This window comes from Lepus europaeus, chromosome 5 (assembly GCF_033115175.1).
Source record: "Lepus europaeus isolate LE1 chromosome 5, mLepTim1.pri, whole genome shotgun sequence".
NCBI classification, from domain to species: domain Eukaryota; kingdom Metazoa; phylum Chordata; class Mammalia; order Lagomorpha; family Leporidae; genus Lepus; species Lepus europaeus.
In genome coordinates, this window is record NC_084831.1 from 126,322,324 (window position 1) to 126,345,075 (window position 22,752).

Below are 22,752 nucleotides of genomic sequence, written 5' to 3' on the forward strand. Positions count from 1 at the left end.
TGTGGTTGACGGTTCGAGACATGGCTGCTCCACTTCTGATACAGCTCTCTGCTATGGCCTGGGAAAGCAGTACAAGATGGCCCAAGTCCTTGGGCCCCTACACCCACATGGGAGACCCAGAAGAAGCTCCTGGCTCCTGGCTTCGGATCAGCACAGCTCCAGCCATTGCGGCCAATTGGGGAGTGAACCATTGGATGGAAGAACTTTCTTTCTCGCTCTCTCTGCCTCTCCTGTCTCTGTGTAACTGTGACTTTCAAATAAATAAATAAATCTTTAAAAAAGAGCAAGGGTTGGAGATATATTTGAGTCCCTGCAAATGCTGGCAAGGATGTGGGGAAATAAGTACCTGAATCCACTGTTGTTAGGAATGTTAAACTGGTAAAACCAAGACAGCATGGAGATAACTCAGAAATCTGAATATAGACCTACCACATGACCCAGCCATTCCACTCCTGGGAATTTACCCACAGGAAATGAAATCAGTAAATAGAAGAGTTATTTGTACTCCCATGTTTATTGCAGCTCAATTCACAATAGCTAAGAGATGGAATCAACATAAATAAATGCCCGTCAACTGAAGACTGGATAAAGAAATGAGACATGAGATATGCATATTATGGAATACCACACAGCAATTAAAATAAATGAAATCTGGTCATTTGCAACAAAGTAGATGAATCTGGAAAACATCATACTTAGTGAAATAAGTCAGTCCCATAGGGACAAATACCATATGTTTTCCCTGATCTGTGAGAACTAATAGAGCACCTAAAATGAAATCTGTAGGAGCGAAATTGACACTTCAAAAAGGGATGACTTGAGTTGCCCTTGTCTTGATTGTCGAGGAACAGGTTTTTTGTCTCTTTGTTTTTTTCATTTTTTTCTTCATACTATTTGTTGAACACTTTACTTAACAGAATTATTCATATGTGTGTAAAGTCAATTGAGGACACATCTCTTTAAAAAATAAGAGCTGGAATAAGAGAGAGGGGAGGAAGTTTGTAACTGCAAAGCTGTATAGTTCTGCATAAATTTCTACGTACTTACTTCTAAGAGTACACGATAAAACTTATCATGGGACCCCAATCCATAACACTTGGTGGTAAAAATGCCATCTTAAGTGTTAAAGTTATCATATTAAGTGTTAAAGTAATACAATAGATAGGATTAAGCATTGAAGGGATCATATAAATAGGGCCAAATATCTGGTAACAATAATAGAATTAAAAAGAAGAGAATGTTCCAACATGGGAAGCACTTCACACAGCAGACTCATAGAATGACAATTGCTTTAAGTAAAACTCTGACCTCAAAATCATCACTTAAGGCTTCCTGGTCTGGATTAAAAGCCCTTGAGAGCATTTTAGGTATGGAAATCCAAGACTCTGTGGCAAAAAATGTTCTACATGATGGATCTCAGTGAGTGAGATCCCAGCAGAAATTAAGTGGCCATCAAGTGGCCATCAAAGAATGATGTACTTTTCTCTAAAGGGAGGAGAGAACTTCCACTTTGATTATCGCCTTGTCTAAATACTGATTCAGTTTGTGGATTCAAAAAGCTTCCATAGCCTAGACAGATCATGTCAAGAGCCTTGAGTGGTCACTGACATCATACATAAGAGTGTTAATTGTTACACTAACAGCAGGGGTCACTGTGCACTAACTCCCTATGCAGGACATCTGTCTTCAATGAGTTGTTTTATGAGAATTAACTGTAAAACTAGTTCTCAAACATTGTGTGTGTGTGCAAATTGTTGAAATATTTATTTAGTATAGAGTTGGTCTTCTGTGTACAAAGTGAATTGAAAACTTATCTTAATAGAGAATGGTACTGGGAAGGAGAGAGGGAGGAAGTGGAGGAGTGAGAGTGTGGGTAGAGGGCATGTATGGTAGGAAGAATAACTATATTCCTAAAGCTGTACTTATGAAATTATAATTCCTTAAAAATTAATTTAAAAAGTGGAGAGAGTGCAATCTCAGAGAAGAGTTAGAGAGAAAACTGCAAAGGAAAATCAAAGCAGGGGGCCAGCGCCATGGTGCAGTAGGTTAATCCTCCGCCTGCTTCACCAGCATCCTATATGAGCGACAGTTCTAGTTGTGGCTGCTCCTCTTCTGATCCAGCTCTCTGCTGTGGCCTGGGAAGGCAGTAAAAGATGGTCCAAGTCCTTGGGTCCCTGTACCCACATGGGAGACCAGGAAGAAGGTCCTGGCTCCTGGCTTCAAATCGGCATAGTTCCAGCCATTGCGGCCATTTGGGGAGTAAACCAACAGATGGAAGACCTTTCTCTGTTTCTCCCTCTCACTGTCTGTAACTCTACCTCTCAAATAAATAAATAAAATCTTTAAAAAAAAAAAAAGAAAATCAAAGCAAATTAGAGACACTGTGTATCCACATGGATGGTGTGGGTGTGCACAACTCAAAACCCCAGCAGCTGAGAGCCTCAGCACCAGCTTTGGAGAGTGAGGTGAGATCAGACTGTTACAGCCCAAGCCACTGGCGATAGAGCTGCGGGAAGAGGTTGGCAAGGGTCCAACTTGGAGCCCAGTAGGGGACAGCGTACTGCCAACCTAGAGGGAAAAAAGGGGGGCACGTTTCTCTCTCCCTGACAACCTGGCACCATCATCCTGTAACTAGCTGAAAGTGGGCGGACGCAATTTTGAACATACATAACAGCTATGCCAGCTTGTGTCCATGCACACAGCAACCGAGAGATGCATGAATCTGGCCAGGAGAATTGACAGGGAGTTGGGCACTCATAACTGTGGGAGCCTTGTGTGCTGGAACAGACTGTGAAAACACTGTGGCTGCACAGGAGGGCACAGGAAATGGCTATGAGATCCCAACAGAAATTAAGTGGCCATCAAGTGGCCATCAAAGAACGATGTACTTTTCTCTAAAGGGAGGAGAGAACTTCCACTTTGTGGAAGTTCCTTCCACAGGAAATGCTCACACTGCGGACTGCACGAATCCTTTGTGTGGTTCTTGTGGCAGTGCAGATGAATATTGCGCACACTGGGGCTAGCACCTGGGCATTGGTCTCCTTGGAGGAGAGGAGATGAACACAAGACTATGCCAACAGAGCTGATCAAACACTTCCCTCTGATTAAAAAAAAGAGAGAGAGAGAGAGAGGAGAGAGACTTACCATGCCCAACCTGGGTGCCATCTTGAACACTTCCTTCACCCTGGGGCACAGAACAGAGCTCCCTGGCCAAACCAGGAAGTGGCTCTGGGTACTCACTGAAAGAGCAGACACTCCAGTAAGCCACAGAGGCATAGTCCAAAGACAAAAGCCATCACAGGGTAAAAAAAAAGTCTCTATACAAATGCCTAAAAATAAATACAGAAATTTAACAATGGGAATATTTATGGAAAAATGGCAGGGCCAAGTCGTTACTTATCAATAGTCACCTTGATTGTAAATGGCCTCAACTCTCCAGTTAAAAGATACAGACTGGCTGAATGGATTAAAAAACAAGACCCATCTTTTTGCTTCCTACAAGAAATATATCTCACCATCAAAGATACACGCAGACTGAAAGTGAAAGGATGAAAAAAGATAGTCCATGCTAACAGAAACCAAAAAAAAAAAAAGAGCTGGTTTAGCCATCTTAATATCAGATAAAATAGACTGTGACACAAAAACTGTTAAAAGAGACAAAGAAATACACTATGTAATGATTAAGGGATCAATTCAACAAGAAGATATGACTATAGTGAATATATTTGCATCCAATTACAGGGCACTTGGGTATTGAGTGTTCAGAACATCCGCAAAGACATAGTTTATCATGGATGGATGTTGAATTTCATGTATTATCTTTTTACATCTATCAAGTCAACCAAACTGTTCTTACTTAGCGCTGATCCCCAGACTGCATTTTGGAGTCACTGATCTGGTACAAGCCTCCTCTGAGGTTTCAGGACTGCTGCAGCCTTCCTGTCCTAGTGTCAGTTCTCAATCCCAGTTACATACTCTTGTAAGACCCCTGCTAAAAGTAAATATTAAAATAATATTATAGTAAAGGGTTAAAAAAGTTTAGCTGCTGGCGGTAGACATCCCTTAAGATAACTGTGTCTCCACCCGCCTGCAGAATAACCTTGGGAAACTGCCTTGTGTAACTGCTCTGTGTAACTGTCTCACTTGATAACACTTGCAGATGTCCGAAAAGAGCTGCAATAAGTTTCTGTAACTTAGTGACCATTGTATAAACTTACCCCCTCCCAACACGGGTGCCAAATGTACCCTAGATTAGCGAGCAGAACATTTTGGGGCTTTTCCAGGAAAGACCATCACCCCTTCCCTCGCCCTTCAAAATAGCTAATCACAGGCCGGCACCGCGGCTCACTAGGCTAATCCTCCACCTTGCGGCGCCGGCACACCGGGTTCTAGTCCCGGTCGGGGCACCGGTCCTGTCCCGGATGCCCCTCTTCCAGGCCAACTCTCTGCTGTGGCCAGGGAGTGCAGTGGAGGATGGCCCAAGTGCTTGGGCCCTGCACCCCATGGGAGACCTCGAGAAGCACCTGGCTCCTGCCATCGGAACAGCGCGGTGCGCCGGCCGCAGCACGCCAACCGCGGCGGCCATTGGAGGGTGAACCAACGGCAAAAGGAAGACCTTTCTCTCTGTCTCTCTCTCTCACTGTCCACTCTGCCTGTCAAAAAAAAAAAATAGCTAATCACCAAACGCTCCACATAATCATGTGGCTATTGTCTTTAAAAACTGCCTGTAACCCCTGCTCAGGGCTCTCTCCACCTGTGGTGCTGGGGAGCCCGTTTGCGCAAATGTTCAATAAACCGCCTCGTGTTCTTTGCATCGTCTGGCCTGAGGTCTGGGTCTCTGGGGTCGCCATCCTGACCACCACGAAATTGGGGTCGTTCATTGGGGGCTCGTCCAGGATTTGATGACCCCAGACCCCCACACTCTACAGGCCCGCCGGAGGTAAGGTTGCTGCTTTGCTGCTCTGTGTGGATATTTGTCTTTTGTGTTTGTCTGGTTTATTGGTATCTAAAAAGTTGCGCCTGCGCAGGACCTAAATCTGTATTGGACCAGTGGGGGAGGCAGACATGCCCTGAGACCCCTGGTCCCACCCTGGAGGACGCTCCAGTGGTGGTCTGGGGAAAGGGGAGAGAGAGCGTCTCTCTCCTTCCTGGGGAGAGCCTGGCCAGACGGCCACTCCCGTCTGAATTTCTGGGAGAGCCTGGCCAGACGGCCGCTCCCGTCTGAATTTCTATCTGTCGCCACGCGGCTTGTGGTTTCTGTTCTGTGTGTTTGTGTATTCCTTGTTCTCTATTTTATTTGCTTCCCTCTTCCCATCCCCATGGGGCAACAACTAACTACCCCTTTAAGCCTTACTTTAGATCACTGGGGAGAAGTACAAGACCGCGCACACAATCAGTCAGTCGAAATCAAGACCACAGAAGAAGTGGATGACTTTCTGCACCTCGGAGTGGCCGACCTTTGGGGCCGGCTAGCCGAGGAGTGGAACCTTTAATCTTGACCTTATTTTGCAGGTGAAGGATTGGGTCTGTCAGTCCAGCCCACAGGGACACCCTGATCAGGTGCCTTACATCACCGTGTGGGAAGACCTGACCCAAGACCCTCCCTCCTGGGTTAAGTCCTTTCTTTCTCTGTTCCCATCTCAAAAGGAGGACCCCCTAAGTCCCAAACCACCTCCTCCTCCTCCTGCGCTGCCCTCCCTGGTGCCTTGCCTCTGGGCTAATTGAGTCCATCCTGCTGACTCACCAGCCCACCTGGGATGACTGCCAGCAATTCTTGCAGACCCTCCTCACTACTGATTAGAGACAGCAGGTCTTTCTGGAGGCTCGTAAACGAGGCTTTCCCGATGACCCTTCCTGACTGGGATTTCAACACCATGGCCGGTAGGGAGCGATTCTGTCTCTATCGCCAGATTCTCCTGGCAGGTCTCAGAGGGGCCGGAAGGCGCCTGACCAATTTGGCTAAGGTATGTGCAATTATACAGGGAAATGAGGAGACTCCAGCAGAATTTTTGAAAAGGTTAATGGAAGGGTATCGAATGTATACTCCCTTTGACCCTCAGGCCCCTGACAGGCAAGCCGAGGTAATCATGTCCTTCATTGGACAATCGGCGCTGGACATCCGGACCAGGTTACAGAGGCTGGAGGGGTTACAGGGGTATATGTTGCCAGATCTAGTAAAAGAGGCTGATAAAATTTTTAATAAAAGAAAAACTCAGGAAAAAAAAAGAAAGACTGTGTAGAAAACAAGAGCATAAAAAGGACCAGAGAGATAGGAAATGGAGTAAAGGCCGCGAGTAAGCCGCAACCAGTGCACCTACTGTAAAAAAAAAAAGGACATTGGGTCAAACTTCATCCTGATGGCTAGTTTACTCTAGACTAAAATAAAAATAATAAAATGTTTTAAGTAAGTTAAAGAGGGTATGTAAAAGTCAAAAAAGGTTACAGAAGACATTTAATAAAAAAGGTTAAAAAAAAGAGGTTTTTAAATAAAAAGGGGACATGGTTTGTAAAAATTGTTCATCTTAATGGCTAGTTTATACTGAAATAAAAAAAGATTTAAATAAGTTACAAAAGGTGTAAAAAAGTTACAAAATGTTATAAAAAAAGACATTTTTGTTACAAAACTATTAGTCTATTTTCTTTGACATAAAATCAAGATCTAATCCTCTGTTAAAGCAATGAGTTAAAGTAATCTATTATGTTCTCTTAATGTCTCTGTTAAATTCTAATTGTTTAAAAACAGCTGTAAAAAAAATGGTAAAATGGAGGGATCCTATCACCAATCAATGAAATGGGACGCGGGCTCCTAAGGGATGGGTTTTTCTATGCAGCCAATATGCCTTTACATCATTAGCCTCTGATAACTTCCACAATTGCTCCCTGGGCCGTGTGGCCCCGATGCTGACATCTGTATTTACAGCAGCAGACAGAGCGTGTCGGTGGCATGCTTCACCTGAAGACTGTAATGGCAACGTCATCCTAATAGGAGAGGACACTGCCCTTGCCATGGCTGTAACAGTAGTAAGTGTTCCTGGACTGGCCTTTGGAAATAACCATGGACTGCGAAGGCTTGCATGTTTAGTGACCAAAACAATTAATCTTACTGCTACTGGACTGTCCAATATAGCTGAAGAATTGGATCAAGTTCACTCAGGAGTGCTTTTAAACCATGCAGCTATCAATTACTTGCTGTTAAAAGATCATATAAGCTGTAAATCTGTACCAGGGGGATGTTGTTTTAACATTACTAACAATGTGCCACATATAGAGTCTGTTATTAATAAACTTAAGAGTGAAATGCAAAACATATTTATTACTAACCCCCTAACATTTGGAGGGTTTCAATGGATTCATTGGTTATTAATGCTGGCTGGACCACTACTGCTTTTCCTACTTTGTATGTAATGTTTTCAGTGTGTTCTGCATTTTATGCTGATTTCACTACAGTCTGTATGGACTGACATTCGTTACTTAAAACTTTGTACCAAACCTCCTTTGTAATCAAAAATAATTGATATTTGGCTGTATGTTTCATCTCTCACCTAATGTCAAGCTGGAATGGTAGATGGATAAGACACTCAGCATCCTGTACCAACCTAAGACAGGGCTCTAGGCCATGCTGCCAGAGTTACCAATGACGGGTAAGGACAGAGATGACTGAGGGCAACCTAAGACAGAGGCCATTCTCAATTAAATAAAAAAGGGGTAGCTGTAATAAAAAATTATAACACCACCTCATCCCTTAATTTGTGCACCAACAGCAAGCCTACCCTTACCCTAACCGAGGTCTCAGGGAAGGGTGTCTGTCTGGGAAAACGGGATCTCTTGTTATTCTTCTCCTGCTCCTAACTTTTGGACCCTGTATCCTCAATAGACTGCTTCAGTTCAACCGTGAAAGACTTTCCATCACTCAAGCCCTGGTACTGACTCAACAGTACCAGGCCCTAAAGATCACAGAAGCCCCATAAATTTTAAGATTAAAATCAGTACAAAAAGAAGAGGAGGGAATGTAAGACCCCTGCTAAAAGTAAATATTAAAATAATATTATAGTAAAGGGTTAAAAAAGTTTAGCTGCTGGCGGTAGACATCCCTTAAGATAACTGTGTCTCCACCCGCCTGCAGAATAACCTTGGGAAACTGCCTTGTGTAACTGCTCTGTGTAACTATCTCACTTGATAACGCTTGCAGATGTCCGAAAAGAGCTGCAATAAGTTTCTGTAACTTAGTGACCATTGTATAAACTTACCCCCTCCCAACACGGGTGCCAAATGTACCCTAGATTAGCGAGCAGAACATTTTGGGGCTTTTCCAGGAAAGACCATCACCCCTTCCCTCGCCCTTCAAAATAGCTAATCACCAAACACTCCACATAATCATGTGGCTATTGTCTTTAAAAACTGCCTATAACCCCTGCTCAGGGCTCTCTCCGCCTGTGGTGCTGGGGAGCCCGTTTGCGCAAACGTTCAATAAACCGCCTCGTGTTCTTTGCATCATCTGGCCTGAGGTCTGGGTCTCTGGGGTCGCCATCCTGACGACCACGAAATTGGGGTCGTTCACTCTCCTCCTGCCTCATTGAAAGAATGAGGTATTACCTTGTCCCTTAGAAGTGTGACCTGGATGCAACAGCAGGATCATTTAACTGGTTACACCTCTCTCAGAGCACCTCTTCGGAAATACTATGTTTGAGATACTATGAGATATATACTATGAGATATATATACTATGAGATATATATACTATAAGATACTATGTTTGTAAGGCCAATCCTTTCTTTTGTATATTTACATATCTCTGGATCCATTAACAAGCAGAAATGGAACTGTGTCCAGGGCCAAGAAAATATTCAAATAAAACTATTACTTCCTTTAATATCTTATTTGATACCTAATATCTCTGATACTGGGTGCATCTTCATTCAGTGGCACATCAGTTTGTATTTCATCCTGGGTGGTACAGAAAATAATGGTGCATTATATCAGTAGTATCTATATTTGATGAAAAATTCCTGTTCTGATACTACTCTTGTTGCAAACTCAAAGACTTGAGCTCAAATCCAGAATCAGGGACTAATTAGATATGCGACCCTGAGCAAGCCACTTCATCTATCTGGATCTAAATTTTCTTATTGAAATATGAATACAAAGCTCCACCTCACAGGATTCCTGTGAGGCATGAAAAAAGAAGACCAAAATGAAAAATGCATGTAAACACATGAGAAGTATAATTATTAAGAAAGATGGTATCGGCCGGCGCCGTGGCTTAACAGGCTAATCCTCCGCCTTGTGGCGCTGGCACACCGGGTGCTAGTCCCGGTTGGGGCGCCGGATTCTATCCCAGTTGCCCCTCTTCCAGGCCAGCTCTCTGCTATGGCCCGGGAATGCAGTGGAGGATGGCCCAAGTCCTTGGGCCCTGCACCCGTATGGGAGACCAGGAGAAGCACCTGGCTCCTGGCTTCGGATCAGTGAGATGCGCTGGCCTCAGCGGCCATTGGAGGGTGAACCAATGGCAAAAAGGAAGACCTTTCTCTCTGTCTCTCTCTCTCACTGTCCACTCTGCCTGTCAAAAAAATTTTTAAAAAAAGATTACTTACTCCTGCCTCATCTTCCTACCTAGTTTTCCCCATCAAGGGGACCACTGGATCATTTCTTCCTGTGGCCAGAGTTATGCACAGCCAGTGAGCCTTCCACCAGCATGGGCTGACCTCGATAAGCTGTCAGAGGTATTTTCAAAAGAAGGCCTGGTTTAGGCTTGGTGATGTGGCAATAAAGCCATGCAGTTGCATGGAATTCTCAGCATCTGGTTCAGTGACTGGTATATAACCAGCAAAGTCAGTGAAGCCTTGGAGACCAAATACAAATAATGTGAATATGATCTGACTTTTACTGAAAGATGGAACTCCAGGAACACTCTGGGAACAGGCCTGGGTGGCAACTGGAGACCAGAGTACTCAAGGTGTGCCATAGACATTTGATACTCTGTTCTCACCAAACACAAGAAAGAAAAGTGGTAACACGATCTTTGTAAAGAGGGCTTCTATCAACCTTGGTTGTGCTGTGGCCTTTGATTTTGCTGGACCTGCAGTCCAGGGTTCAGTTGTTTGTGGACAAGAGGGCTGGCTTACAGGGTAGATACCAGATGACCTTTGACAGTGTCAATTGATTCTGTTCTACAGAATTGAAACAATGCTCTCTACGCGTTCTCACCACTCAGCTATTGACATTTCAGATCACATCATTCTCAGTCGTGGGGAGGGGACGCCCTGTGCAGTGTCAAGTGTTTCTCAGCTCTTCTGACCTCTCTTCTCTGCATGCCAATAACATTCCTGCCAGGATGAGACATACATACTACACTGGTGACAACGTCACCAGACAATGCCAAATGTTCCCTAGGGTAAGCAGAGTTACCAGAGAAAATATTGCATGAAACACACATATACCACAACCACAGTTCATTGTTTGTTTGCAACTCAACTGGACGTTGGCCTTCTACAACTGTACTTCCTTACTCTGGGAACCCTACCTGAGAGACAAACTCACCCCTTCCTCTCACACTGCCTATCTCATTTGCGATCCAGTGCTCTTGTCCATGGGGTGCAGTGTAGGAAAGTGTGCTGATGGGGCTTGGAGAACGTTATGATCAGATTTGCATTTTGAGCAAAACAGTGTAACTTGCATCTGAGTTGTGCTCACAAGTCAGTGCAGCTGTGGTCAGCATCCGATTAGCACAGATGAGGCATTTACACCTGATTGAAACCCTCGTTCTCCTGCTGAGTAAGCAAATCAAGATGGAGTTCCAGATAAAGCCAACCACATCCACCCCCGGGGAGACTGCAGGCTGCTAAAACTGCAGGGATAAAAGCAGAGGGTGCTTTGCCCTGTGCTTCCCATTTCCCTGCTGAATCTAAATATTTTCCTTTTCTTCCTTAAGTTGTTTGAGTTTAATTAGCCAACAAGGATGTGTTAGGAAGAATTAAGATGAAATATTCTCGCCTGCCCCCAAATCTAATTCAGGGTCTCCTAGGAACAAGGCATGCTCCTGTTCTGGCATCGCTGGGGCTTAAAATTCCAAACCCAGGATGTCTGTGCTGGAATTCACCACCAGAACAGCGTGTATGCTTTCACATCCCTCTCAAGTTATTAGCCAACTTACACAAAGAACTCAAAGAAGCAGATAGCCACAAATTGATATCATTTATTGCTCTCTCCTTATTCCATTCCAGATGCCCTGTCTCTGATGGTCTGGGGTTTAGAGATGGCTTCCTGGTCGCACACCGCAGAGCTCTCATCTGTAGAACAACAGCACAGCTGCCTCGGTGATCTCCCGGCTGCTGCTAGAACCCTGATGAGTTCCATATCCATCCCAGTCAAAGGCGGAGAAATCCCCACACTGCCTGGGATTGCCCTCCTTGAAGTATCCTCCTCCACCGATGCAGTGCTGGGAACACAAAGAAGGGACACAGGGAGGGCTCGGATTGGCTGCTGACACCAGCGGGCTCTTAGTGGCCCAGTCCCCCGGAATCGTCGATCACTCCCTCCCATGAAGCTCTTTTCTCCAGAGGACTCCATGATGGCTTCCTGCCCCCCACGTGGGAGACTCAGAGTTTCTGGTTCCTGGCTTCAGCTCGATACAGCCCCAGCTATTATAAGCATTTGGGGAGTGAACCAGCAAATGAAAAATCAAGCTCACTTGCTCGCTCTCTCTCTCTCTCTTTCTCTGTTACTCTGCCTTTCAAATAAATAAATATTTTGAAAGATACTGATAAAGGAAATGAAATCAGCCTATGAAAGAGTTATGTGTATCCCCACGTTTATTGCAGTTCAATTCATGATAGCTAAGATATGGAATCTTCCATCAAGTGAAGACTGGATAAAGAAATTATAGGATATATACACCATGGAATACTACACAGCAGCAAAAATAAAAATGAAATCCTGTCCTTTGCAAAAAAATGGATGAAACTGGAAAACATTATACTTAGAGAAATAAGCCAATCCCAAAAAGACAAATACAATATGTTCTCCCTGATCTGAGGTAATTAATAGAGTACCTAAAAGGTAATCTATAGAAATGAAATTGACACTTTGAGATGTAGTGACTTTGAACAGCCCTTGTTTAGACTTGTGCAACAGTTTCTTTTTTTTTTTTTTCATACTATTTGTTGAACTCTTTACTTAGTGTAGGGTTAATCCTATGTGTATAAAGTTAATTGAAAATAGATCATAGTAAAATGTAAGAATGGGAATAGGAGAGGGAGGAGGAAGAAGGGTGGGAGAGCAGGTAGAGGGTAGAGTGGGAAGAATCACTATATTCCTAAATTTTTTGTTTTGTTTTGTTTTGTTTTGACAGGCAGAGTTAGACAGTGAGAGAGAGAGAGAGAGACAGAGAGAAAGGTCTTCCTTCCGTTGGTTTACCCCTTAAATGGCCGCTACGGCTGGCGCGCTGCAGCCGGCGTGCCATGCTGATCCGAAGCCAGGAGCCAGGTGCTTCCTCTTGGTCTCCCATGCGGGTGCAGGGCTCAAGCACTTGGGCCATCCTCCACTGCCTTCCCGGGCCACAGCAGAGAGCTGGACTAGAAGAAGAGCAACCGGGACAGAATCCGGTGCCCCAACTGGGACTAGAACCCAGGGTGCCGGCGCCGCAGGCAGAGGATTAACCTAGTGAGCCATGGCACCGGCCTATATTCCTGAATTTGTATTCATAAAATCCATGAAGTTTGTATTCCTTAAATTTAAAAAAAAAATTTTTTTTAAATATATTATAAGAGCAAGTGTTGCTGCACAGTGGGTTAAAGTTACTACTTGTGGTGCCAGCATCCCATATCAGGGTGCTGACTTGAATTCTCATTGCTTGGCTTCCTATCCAGCTTCCTGCTAATGCACCTAGGAATGCAGAATTAAATGACCCAAGTACTGGGCCCCTGCCACACATGTGGGAGATCAGGACAGAGTTCCTAGCTCTTGGCTTCAGACTGGCCCAGACCCAGCTATTGTGGCCATTTGGGGAATGAACCAGTGGATGGAAGACATCTCTTTAAAAAAAAAAAAAAGATTTATTTCTTTATTTGAAAGGCAGAGTTAGAGAGAGGCAGAGGTAGAAGTAAAGAGAGAGAGAGAGATCTTCCATGCGCTGATTCACTCCAAATGACCACAACAACTGGAGCCAGACTGATCCGAAGCCAGGAGCCAGGAGCTTCTTACAGATCTCCTCATGGGTGCAGGGGCCCAAGCACTTGAGCCATCTCCTACTGCTTTCCCAGACCATAGCCGGGAGCTGGATTAGTGGCTTTACCCACTACAACACATCACCAGCCCCAGAAGATTTCTCTTTCTGTCTCTTCCTCTCTCCTTGTCACTCTGCTTTCCAATAAATCATTCTTTAAAAAAATGTACAGGGCCAGCATTGTGGTACAGTGTGTTAATCCATTGCCTGTGACACCATCATCGCATATGAATGCAGGTTTGAGTCCTGGCTGCTCCACTTCCAATCCAGCTCCCAGCTAATATGTCTGGGAAAGGAGTAAAAGATGACCCAAGAACCTAAACCACTGCCACTCTCACGGAAGATCTTGATGGAGTTCCTGACTCCTGGCTCCTGGCTTTGGTCTTGCCCAGCCCCAGCCATTGTGGCCATGGTGGTTATTTGGAGAGTGAACCAATAGATGGATGGTACTGCTCTCCTTCTCTATATATAACTCTGCCTTTCAAATAAATAATCTTTAAATAAATACATAAGTAAATACAATATATTGATAAGCAAAATTCCAACAAAATGAATTCTGTTCCTGTGACATCATCAACAGTCAATAGAGTGAGAGCAAGTGAGCATCCACAGAGACACACACTGACAGAGCCACACAGGCACACACACACAGACACACGCACAAACTCACACAGGCATTCACAAATACACAGACACATGTCCGGGCACGCACAGGCACACATACACATATAATCACATACACATACACATATAATCACACAGAGACACATTCACACAGAGACACACACCCACAGGGCACTGAACTCCTAAAATACTCACATGCTCAGTGTTACAGCCAGTAACTCTGATCCCAGCACACAGTGCATTGGCTGCTCTCTCATTGTTAAACACCCTGAACTGGACAAATCCAGCAACAAATTCCACTGAAAAAGAAGAAAGTAAAGTCAAGTATTCAAAGGGAGGGCTGCAAATAACCTCTCTGACCTGCCCGGGGAGTCCCTAAGCCCAGAGCCCAGGCTATAGCCATACCCCATGCTGTCGGGGGTGTAGCCCAGTGCCTCTATTTGTTGCCCATGGCTGGTGCATCTCTAGCCTGAATTTGTCCTGGTGAGAACTTCTCTCCATCTGGGAGGAGACAGCTAACACCAGGGTTTACAAAAGGATGCTCCTCTGCCTAGGACTTGGAAGAGAAATGAGACTCAACAGGAAGACCACCAAGAAAACCTCCAAAGATCCAGGAGGAGCGACAGTGAGCAGTGTGGCCCCTGCTGCTCTTCCCATGTCTCTATTTGCCAGGTGTGGGTTCTCCCAGTCATTGCCTGCCCTCCTAACACAGTCAATGCAAACAGTAATGGCTTTGAATTTGCCATATAAGACTTACTCCTGCCATTTTATTATACTGAAAAATATCTGTTTAAGATAATTAATAGAGGCTGGCACTGTGGCATAGTGGGCTAAGACTCTGCCTGCAGCGCTGACATCCCATTTGGCCACTGATTCGTGTCCTGGCTGCTCCTCTTCCAATCCAGCTCTCTGCTGTGGCCTGGGAAAGCAGTAGAAGATGGTCCAAGTGCTTGGGCCCCTGCACCCACGTGGGAGACCTGGAAGAAGCTCCTGGCTCCTGGCTTCAGATCAGTCCAGCTCCAGCTGTTGCAGCTATTTGGTGAATGAACCAGCAAATGGAAGACCTCTCTCTCTCTCTGCCTCTCTCTCCCTCTGTCTGTAACTCTACCTCTCAAATAAATAAATAAATCCTTTTTCAAAAAAGATGATTAATAGTTATCCTTCACAACAAAAATGAATCTTTCCCACCACTTTGCTAGCTGTTCTTCCTGAGAACATGAGCCTAACTGAGCCTTTCCTTAACTATTGTAAGAAGTCAGGGCAAGTGGGTGAGAAACCTGGGCTTGTGTCCTCTAAAATGGGAATAACAAGAATCCTAAATTCATCATTTTCTCATGATAAGTAAAGGACACAGGTTATGTCAAGAGCCCTGTCAAGAAAACAGACTGGCATGCTGTAAATGCTTAGTAAATACCAGCGATTATGAATCGTTGTTAGCAATTTCCCCAGGGGTATGCGGGAGGCCAAAGGTGGGACTCACACTGGCTGACAGGTGAGTAATAAGATGCGGTTTTCTGAGCATTGCCAAAGTCATACAGCACAGGAATCGCCGGGCCGTTGTCAGTCCAACACTTCCCTGATCCGTATTTCACTGGGTATTTCTGCAGGGGCCAGGAAAAGAGGTTATGTGAGGAGACTAGACAGGCTGGCAAACCATGGAAAGAGGAATTCCTTTTAGCTTTCTCATTATGTAGAAACCAGTCTCAGTAACAGGGATTCCTTTCTCCCCAGTGGTCCCAAGTCCCTGTCTCTCTCCATCTGCCTTTGCCTGGCTCAGAGCTTCTGGGAGAGGGCAGGACATGGGTTCTCAGTGAACTGGAAGTAGGAGAAACAGCCAAGCACAGGTTGTCAGGAGTGATGTCACAACCACAGAGCAGATCTGCTCCACCCCAAACATGTGAATCTCTGTTCACCAAAGAAAGTGCCCACAACTGGACCCAGCATTGTGGCACAGTGGATTAAGCCACCATCTGAGATGCCAGCATCCCATATGAGTGCCAGTTCAAGTCCTGGCTTCTCCACTTCCAGTCCAGCTCCCTAATCCCTGCTAATGCACCTGGGAAAGCAGCCAAAGATGACCCAAGTACTTGGGTTCTGCCACCCACATGGGAGACCCAGATGGAGTTCCAAGTTCTTGGTTTCAGTCTGGCTGTTGTGGTCATGCTGCTCTTCCCATGTCTCTATTTGCCAGGTGTGGGTTCTCCCAATCATCGCCTGCCTTCCTAACACAGTCAATGCAAACAGTGAACCAGGAAAAGTGCCCACATCCAGTAGCCCTGTGTACCTGGTAGAGGCCAAACAGATTGTGTCCCAAGTTCTGGAAGAAGCCAGTGTTGGTGCGGTACCTCAGCAAGGACCTCTTCCTCCAGTGCTGCAGGGGCGTCTTGTTGGGCACGTGCCAGATTTCCAGGTCCTGGGCCTGGATGTCGTAGTAGCCGGGGTTCTGGGGAGCAGCACATACTGAGACAACCAGCCCAGGAGGTCCCATCTGGCAGACAACTCCCATGGGCAGCATTGGCTGAACTGGCGGCTTGGGGCTCAGGTGGGACATGGCCAGCAGCCTCAGACAACCCCACTTTCAGCACACAATGAATCCCCAACACTACTCCAGTCCATCATGGTCTTGTAGGAGGGAAGATGTGGTCAAGACATCTAAGCACTTCTTCTCCAACCCTACTCCATGTCCCTCCCTCCTGCCCGCATGTGGCCCTGCAAACTCAACTCCTCACCTTGCCCAAGTGGTGGGAAAGAGGCATGGTACCAACCTTGTAGTCATCACCTGTGGCTGCCTCCGCGGACCCGAAGGTGTTGTAATTGGCCCAGTTGCCATCCCCCTCTGGGTAGTCTGCTCTGCTGCCCTGCTGACTGGACCAGCGATCACCCGATGTGCACTTCCCAGCCATGTAGTTCTCATGCACACTGGCCACCAGGGTCCAGCCACCACCGTCTGTGGTCATGTCGCAGAAGGTCTGGTAGATGACCCCATTCTCAGTGCGGAGGAAATACAGGCCATCTGTAGAGAGAATCAGACAGAACTTTGCTGTCTGCAAGCTCATGGTGCAGCTCAGCCCCACTCCCAGAACAGCTCTGGGAAGTCCACAGTGTACTCTGAAGACTCCCACACAAATTCATTTGTTAGAAGATAATTCTCGGGCTGGCGCCTTGGAGTAATAGGTTAGGTTTCTGCCTGCAGTGCCCCCATCCCATATGGGCGCCTGTTCAAGTCCTGGTTGTTCCAGTTCCAATCCAGCTCCCTGTTAATAGCCTGGTAAAGCAGTGAAAGATGGCTCAAATTCTTGGGCCCCTGCACCCATGTGGGAGACCCAGAAGAAGCTCCTGGCTCCTGGCTTCAGATCAGCCTGGCTCTGGCCATTGTGGCCATTTGGGGAGTGAACCAGTAGATGGAAAATATCTCTCTCTCTCCCTCTCTCCTCTCTCCCTCTCTCTCTCCCCCTCTCTCCCTCTCTCTCTCTCTCTCTCTGTCTTTTCCTCTCTCTGACTATAATTGTGCCTCTCAAGTAAATAAATAAATCATTGGAAAAAAATGAGACAATTCTCTGTGGGTGACACAGCTGTGCACACCTATAAACAGAGGTACTGTCTGTCTTCATTCCACACAATCTTCAGTATGTATAAAGCAAATAGTCTTGAGAGAGAGATTTAGTCTCTCCTTCTGCACAGTGCTCCTTTTGGCCAGGAGAGGCCAGATATGAGCAGCCACAATGGCATCTACACCAGAAGGTGGCCTCTGTGCATCTCAGAATTGATTGGTTCCTGCCCACCATATAAGATTTTTTTAAAAGATTTATTTATTTGAAAGTCAGAGTTACACAGAGAGAGGAAAGGCAGAGAGAGAGAGAGGTCTTCCGTCCGATGGTTCACTCCCAGATGGCTGCAACAGCCGGAACTGCGCCAATCCGAAGCCAGGAGCCAGGAGCTTCTTCCGGGTCTCCCACACGGGCGTAAGAGCCCAAGGACTTGCGCCATCTTTTACTGCTTTCCCAGGCCAACCATATATGATTTAGTTCTCTAAGCTCAGAGTTCCTCTCCTGTGCATAACCCTACAGAAGGCTGGCCCCGCTGTGGCACCCAGGTGACCTTACCCATTTCCACATAAGCTATGCAGCCATCGGAAGCCTCAGCAGAAAACCTGTGATTCTCCCGAAGCAAGGAAACATGGCAAACTTGGGAGGAGCTTTTCCAAGGTCATTTCTCACCTCCTCCCCACCCCCACCACCATCTTTCACACTCTCCCAAGGCTGTCATCACCTCCCAGGTTCTGATGAGGAATGAGATTTCTTGCCTTGCCCAACCCCCACCCCTTAGGGAACTGCATAGCGGCAGCCTGGGCTGGCTCCTCATCCACAGAGCCCCTACTACCCGTGCTGCCTGACCAGCTGGACTCCCATTCCTGCTCCGTCCTGTGGAACAATAGGAGATCGTGCTGATTGTGTTTCTGTCCATGTGAGTAGTAAACTAACTCTAAAACAGACTTGTTGTCTGTTAACAGGCATTTTTGTCAGCCTGCTTGACAAACCCACTGCTTGTGCTGGCATCATCGGGCCAGCACAAGAAAATGCTGGTACCCTCGCTACTGCTGCTGCTGCCACTAATGAAGTCTCTGGCTCAGGAGTCTCAGATTTTCTACCAGCATCATGAGACAGTGGCAGGCTAAGCCCTCGCTTACAAGTAGGGGGAAATCATAGACTCTCCACAGTTCTTGCCACCAACATGAGCGTCACCAGGATCACTGCATTCTCCCTGTGTTCAGAAGATGGTGTGACTGGAGCAAGATGCAAAACCTCAAAATTCCCCCTGGAGAGCTCCTTGGGCAGAGCTGGAGCCAGACAGAACATTCCCCCGGGTTTCCACCAGTGTACTCAGCTGTTACCAGGCTCCCAGGAGACAATGCTGGGCTGGTTCATTACTTACCACCTGCTCTCTGACAACTTTGTTTGATTTCCTTGCAGCTTCTAGGCAGGGAAGAAAAGGAAGATGCACAGAGGTTGTCCTGCCAGAGCATCTCAAGAGAATGGTTCACAGCTGGAGGATGTGAGAATAATTCTCATTAATGTCTGGCACCAATGAAGCTGGCTTTCCTGGCCATTAGTTCTCAGTCCCTGCCCACTGCATTAGTTCATCACCATGTTGTGAAGTCCCAAGAGGTCAAGGGTTCTCTTCACTAAGACTATCTGATCTCACAATTAATACAAGCTGAACGCACACAACATGCCACTCAACTAACTTCAGTTATATTCCAGCAATGGGAACTTCCTAGACACTGGGCATTCAAAGATGCTGTGATGCACTCTTCTGAGAGATCACACGGGGAAGGAGACAGTATGGACAGAGCCATACAGAGGGACACAGCTGAGAATGGATAGAGTCCCAGCTATAGTGGCAGGGATGGGAACTTGGTGGGGAAGGAACCAGAGGTAATTTAAAGCAGGTTGATTGTGATCAAATGAATAGGAGTTGGACATGAGACAGGAGGGAGAGAGAACACTCCGGGGGCATGGGGAGTGGGGAGAAAGCACGCAAGATGAGCTGAAGAGACAATGGAATACAGTCCAGTCTGCTGAATCCCACAGGTCGGTCACTTACTGCAGTTGGAACACAGGTGATAAGGGGAAGAGTAAAAGCTAAAGGCAAGAAATGACCAGAAGGCAGCAGATGAAGAGCATAGTATATTAGTCTAAAAGGTTGCAAATCATCCTGGAAGCCTGGCAGAGTGAGGGGGAGTGGGGTGGGAAGAGGAGTGCATTTTGAAAGAAAGACCCCAAGTTAAAGTCTACAGCCATACCACCCTGAACGTGCTCGATCTCATCTGATCTCAGAAGCTAAGCAGGGTCGAGCCCGGTTAGTACTTGGATGGGAGAACTCAAGTTAACATCCCAGACAAGGGCCGGCGTTATGGTGTAGCAGGTAAAGCCGCTGCCTGCAGTGCCAGCATCCCATATGGGCGCCGGTTCAAGACCCAGCTGCTCCACTTCCGATCCAGCTCTACGCTATGGCCTCCTCTCTCTGTGTAACTGTGACTTTCAAGTAAAATAAACAAATCTTTAAAAATAAAAATCCCGGGTTCTAGTCCCGGTCGGGGCACCGATCCTGTCCCGGTTGCCCCTCTTCCAGGCCAGCTCTCTGCTGTGGCCAGGGAGTGCAGTGGAGGATGGCCCAAGTCCTTGGGCCCTGCACCCCATGGGAGACCAGGAGAAGCACCTGGCTCCTGCCATTGGATCAGCGCGGTGCACCGGCCGCAGCGCGCCTACCGCGGCGGCCATTGGAGGGTGAACCAACGGCAAAAGGAAGACCTTTCTCTCTGTCTCTCTCTCACTGTCCACTCTGCCTGTCAAAAAATTTAAAAAAATAAATAAATAAATAAAAAATCTCTCTCTAAAAAAAAATAAATCAATCAATAAAAAATAAAAATCCCCGACAAGCTCTGACTGCAGAGGCTCCTGGGGTAGACCCTTAATATCACTGATTCTCCTTTTCTTCAGCTTTAAGACATCATTCCTAAGTTCTTATTCATGGAGATCAAGTGAGGTGACTATGCAAATGTGCTTGTTAATTGATGAATTGAATAAATAACAGAACCCAGGAAGAATGGAAAACACCACTCGATGCCCATTATAAGAAGTGGAATAGTGAGAATGCTGAGTAGAGAAAGACTGGATGTGGTGGACACTGACCGCCCAGTTCCCTCTTCAGACCCTGGGAGAGGACGCAGTCCTCGCTCACCCTGGAGCCCCCTGGCAGCCTCAAAGGCACAGGAACAGGGCCTCAGAACCCGCCATAGCTACTGTCCAAACTGCTCCAAGACCCCAGGACAGGCCAGAAATCAGCACTCAGTCTACACCACAAGTTGGCCTCCAACTGTGGGTTGTGGTCATCTCCACGACTTCCCTTCTGGCCCTGGGCTTCAGAACTCAGCCCAGCTCTGTGCCCCCCCCACTGCCCTCTATACCCCAGGGTGATTTACCTGCGCTGCATTCTTTAGTAGCCACAGAGAGGAACAGCAGGAGGCAGAGCCCGGTCATTGTTCTCTAAGGGGAAACAAGATGCACAAGGTCATCGCCTGGGCCATCCCTTGTCTTCCTCCCATTCTTACTCCCTGACCTTCCAGAGTCAGGAACCCTCCAAAGGTAAGGGATGGGCTTCTGAGCATTCTGGAACCTCCTGGAATGGCCCTCACCCCTACCCAGCCCTACAAATATCCCAGGGGTCATGACCCTTTTTCCTGAACTCTGCATCCCTGGAACTGAGACTGAGACCTGGGCTGGCATCATTGCTCCCCATACACACAGGTCTTATCTCAAACTCAAAAACACCTCTCACCAGCACAGACAGCTCCCTCCTTCCTTTGTTACAGGTGCCAGAAGCCGTTAGTTCCCTGCTGGGTGGAGACTCAGAGCTCCCTCCACAGAAGGTCCTGATGTGGAGTGAAGGGCTGAGCCTTTTATGGGAAAAGCCAAACCAGTAAGGCCCGCCCAGCCCAGCCCTCCCCTCCCTCTGCAGCCCCTCCTTTTGAGTGTACCTGAGCCTGGGCCCTGGGAACGAGGAGGGCCTTGGCACTGCTGGAGGGAACAGGGTGCTGGGCTCTTGTTCACCCATGTGAGGAGGGGCACCTGCTTCATCAGCGCACACCTCACAGTGTCATCAGACCGAGGATCCATCAGACCTTGCAGAACCTCCCTGCCTCCTACCCGTCCCATCCCGATCAGATGCTCCTGCACCCTGTACACCTCCCTGTCCACAAATCACCCTTCCAGTCTCTCCTCACACCCCTCCGTGAGCCCTTCTCTAACACTTCCACCCCAGCCAAGGTGGGGTGGTTCAGCTAGGCTTCGTCCTTTGTCCTATGGCTGTACACTGCCCGAACACTAATGGTCGCATATGTCACACTATAATTTCATTGTTTTAGCTTTTTTCAGAAATAATTTAAAACTTACAAATTGCTGCAAAAATAAAAATAGTGAAAAAACACACATATACCTTTTATCTATTTAACTGTTGTAAATATTTTAAGTCATTTACTTTATTATTGATGCTCTCTATATACTTGTATACACACACAAATATTCACACTCACACACACTTTCTGAACTCTTGGAGGGGAAGTTACAGGTACCATGGCCTCTGCCCCTAAATAGGTACATGTTTTCTAACAATGAGCATAGTCTCACATATAACCATGGTACAACTATCAACTTCATGTCATTAACTATTTTTAAATAACAGATACTTCCCTAGGGTATACAGGCTCAGGGGTCATGCTGAGTTGACATCAATGGCACTGAAATTTCTCTGGTTTCCAGCTCCTTCCATTGTAAAAAGATTCCCAAGGGTCAGTGCTGTGGAATCGCAGGTAAAGCTACTGCCTGCAATGCTGGGATTCCATATGGTTGCAGTGCTGGCTGCTGCACTTCCTGTCCAGCTCTCTGCTGTGGCCTGGGAAAGCAGTGGAAGATGGCCCGAGTGCTTGGGCCCCTGCACCCGCGTGGGAGACCCGGAAGAAGCTCCTGGCTCCTGGCTTCAGATCAGCCCAGCTCCAGCCATTTAGCCACTTGGGAAGTGAAACAGCAGAGGGAAGACCTCTCTCTCTCTCTCTCTCTCTCTCTCTCTCTGCCTCTCTGCCTTTCAAATAAATAAATCTTTAAAAAATAAAAATAAAAGATTTCCAATCTCCTTGAGGTCTATAACCCCCAGGAGAGGTACTGTGTGTATGACAACCAAAACTTTTCCATTTCACACCTACTCCCAGCACCCTGATTCCTTTCAGCACTGCCACCGCTGAGGCCTTGCTCACCCCCTTTGATTTGGCATTCCTGATGGCTCCGATGCTGAGCCTGGTGTCTGGAGCAAGTTGCTGATGTTCAGGGCACTGTTTGCCCTTTCTCCCAGGCCTC

The 22,752-nt window shown here is 46.7% G+C and overlaps 1 protein-coding gene and 2 pseudogenes across 1 annotated transcript; 1 reads left to right on the forward strand and 2 right to left on the reverse strand.

Annotated features, from left to right (window-relative positions):
* LOC133759248 (intelectin-2-like) overlaps positions 1-5,875 on the reverse strand; it is a 45,295-nt pseudogene extending 39,420 nt beyond the window's left edge.
* Positions 5,874-10,159, forward strand: LOC133759251 (voltage-dependent anion-selective channel protein 2-like; annotated as a pseudogene).
* Positions 10,160-11,207: 1,048 nt separating this feature from the next.
* On the reverse strand, positions 11,208-20,898 carry LOC133761074 (intelectin-2-like). Its single transcript, XM_062193723.1, has 7 exons — positions 20,826-20,898; positions 18,776-18,886; positions 16,609-16,856; positions 16,128-16,286; positions 15,324-15,444; positions 14,039-14,142; positions 11,208-11,434 (listed from the first exon to the last, which is right to left on the reverse strand). The coding sequence occupies exons 1-7, from the start codon at positions 20,881-20,883 to the stop codon at positions 11,282-11,284; spliced, it is 954 nt and encodes a 317-aa protein (XP_062049707.1). The 5' UTR covers positions 20,884-20,898; the 3' UTR covers positions 11,208-11,281.
* Positions 20,899-22,752: the final 1,854 nt, after the last annotated feature.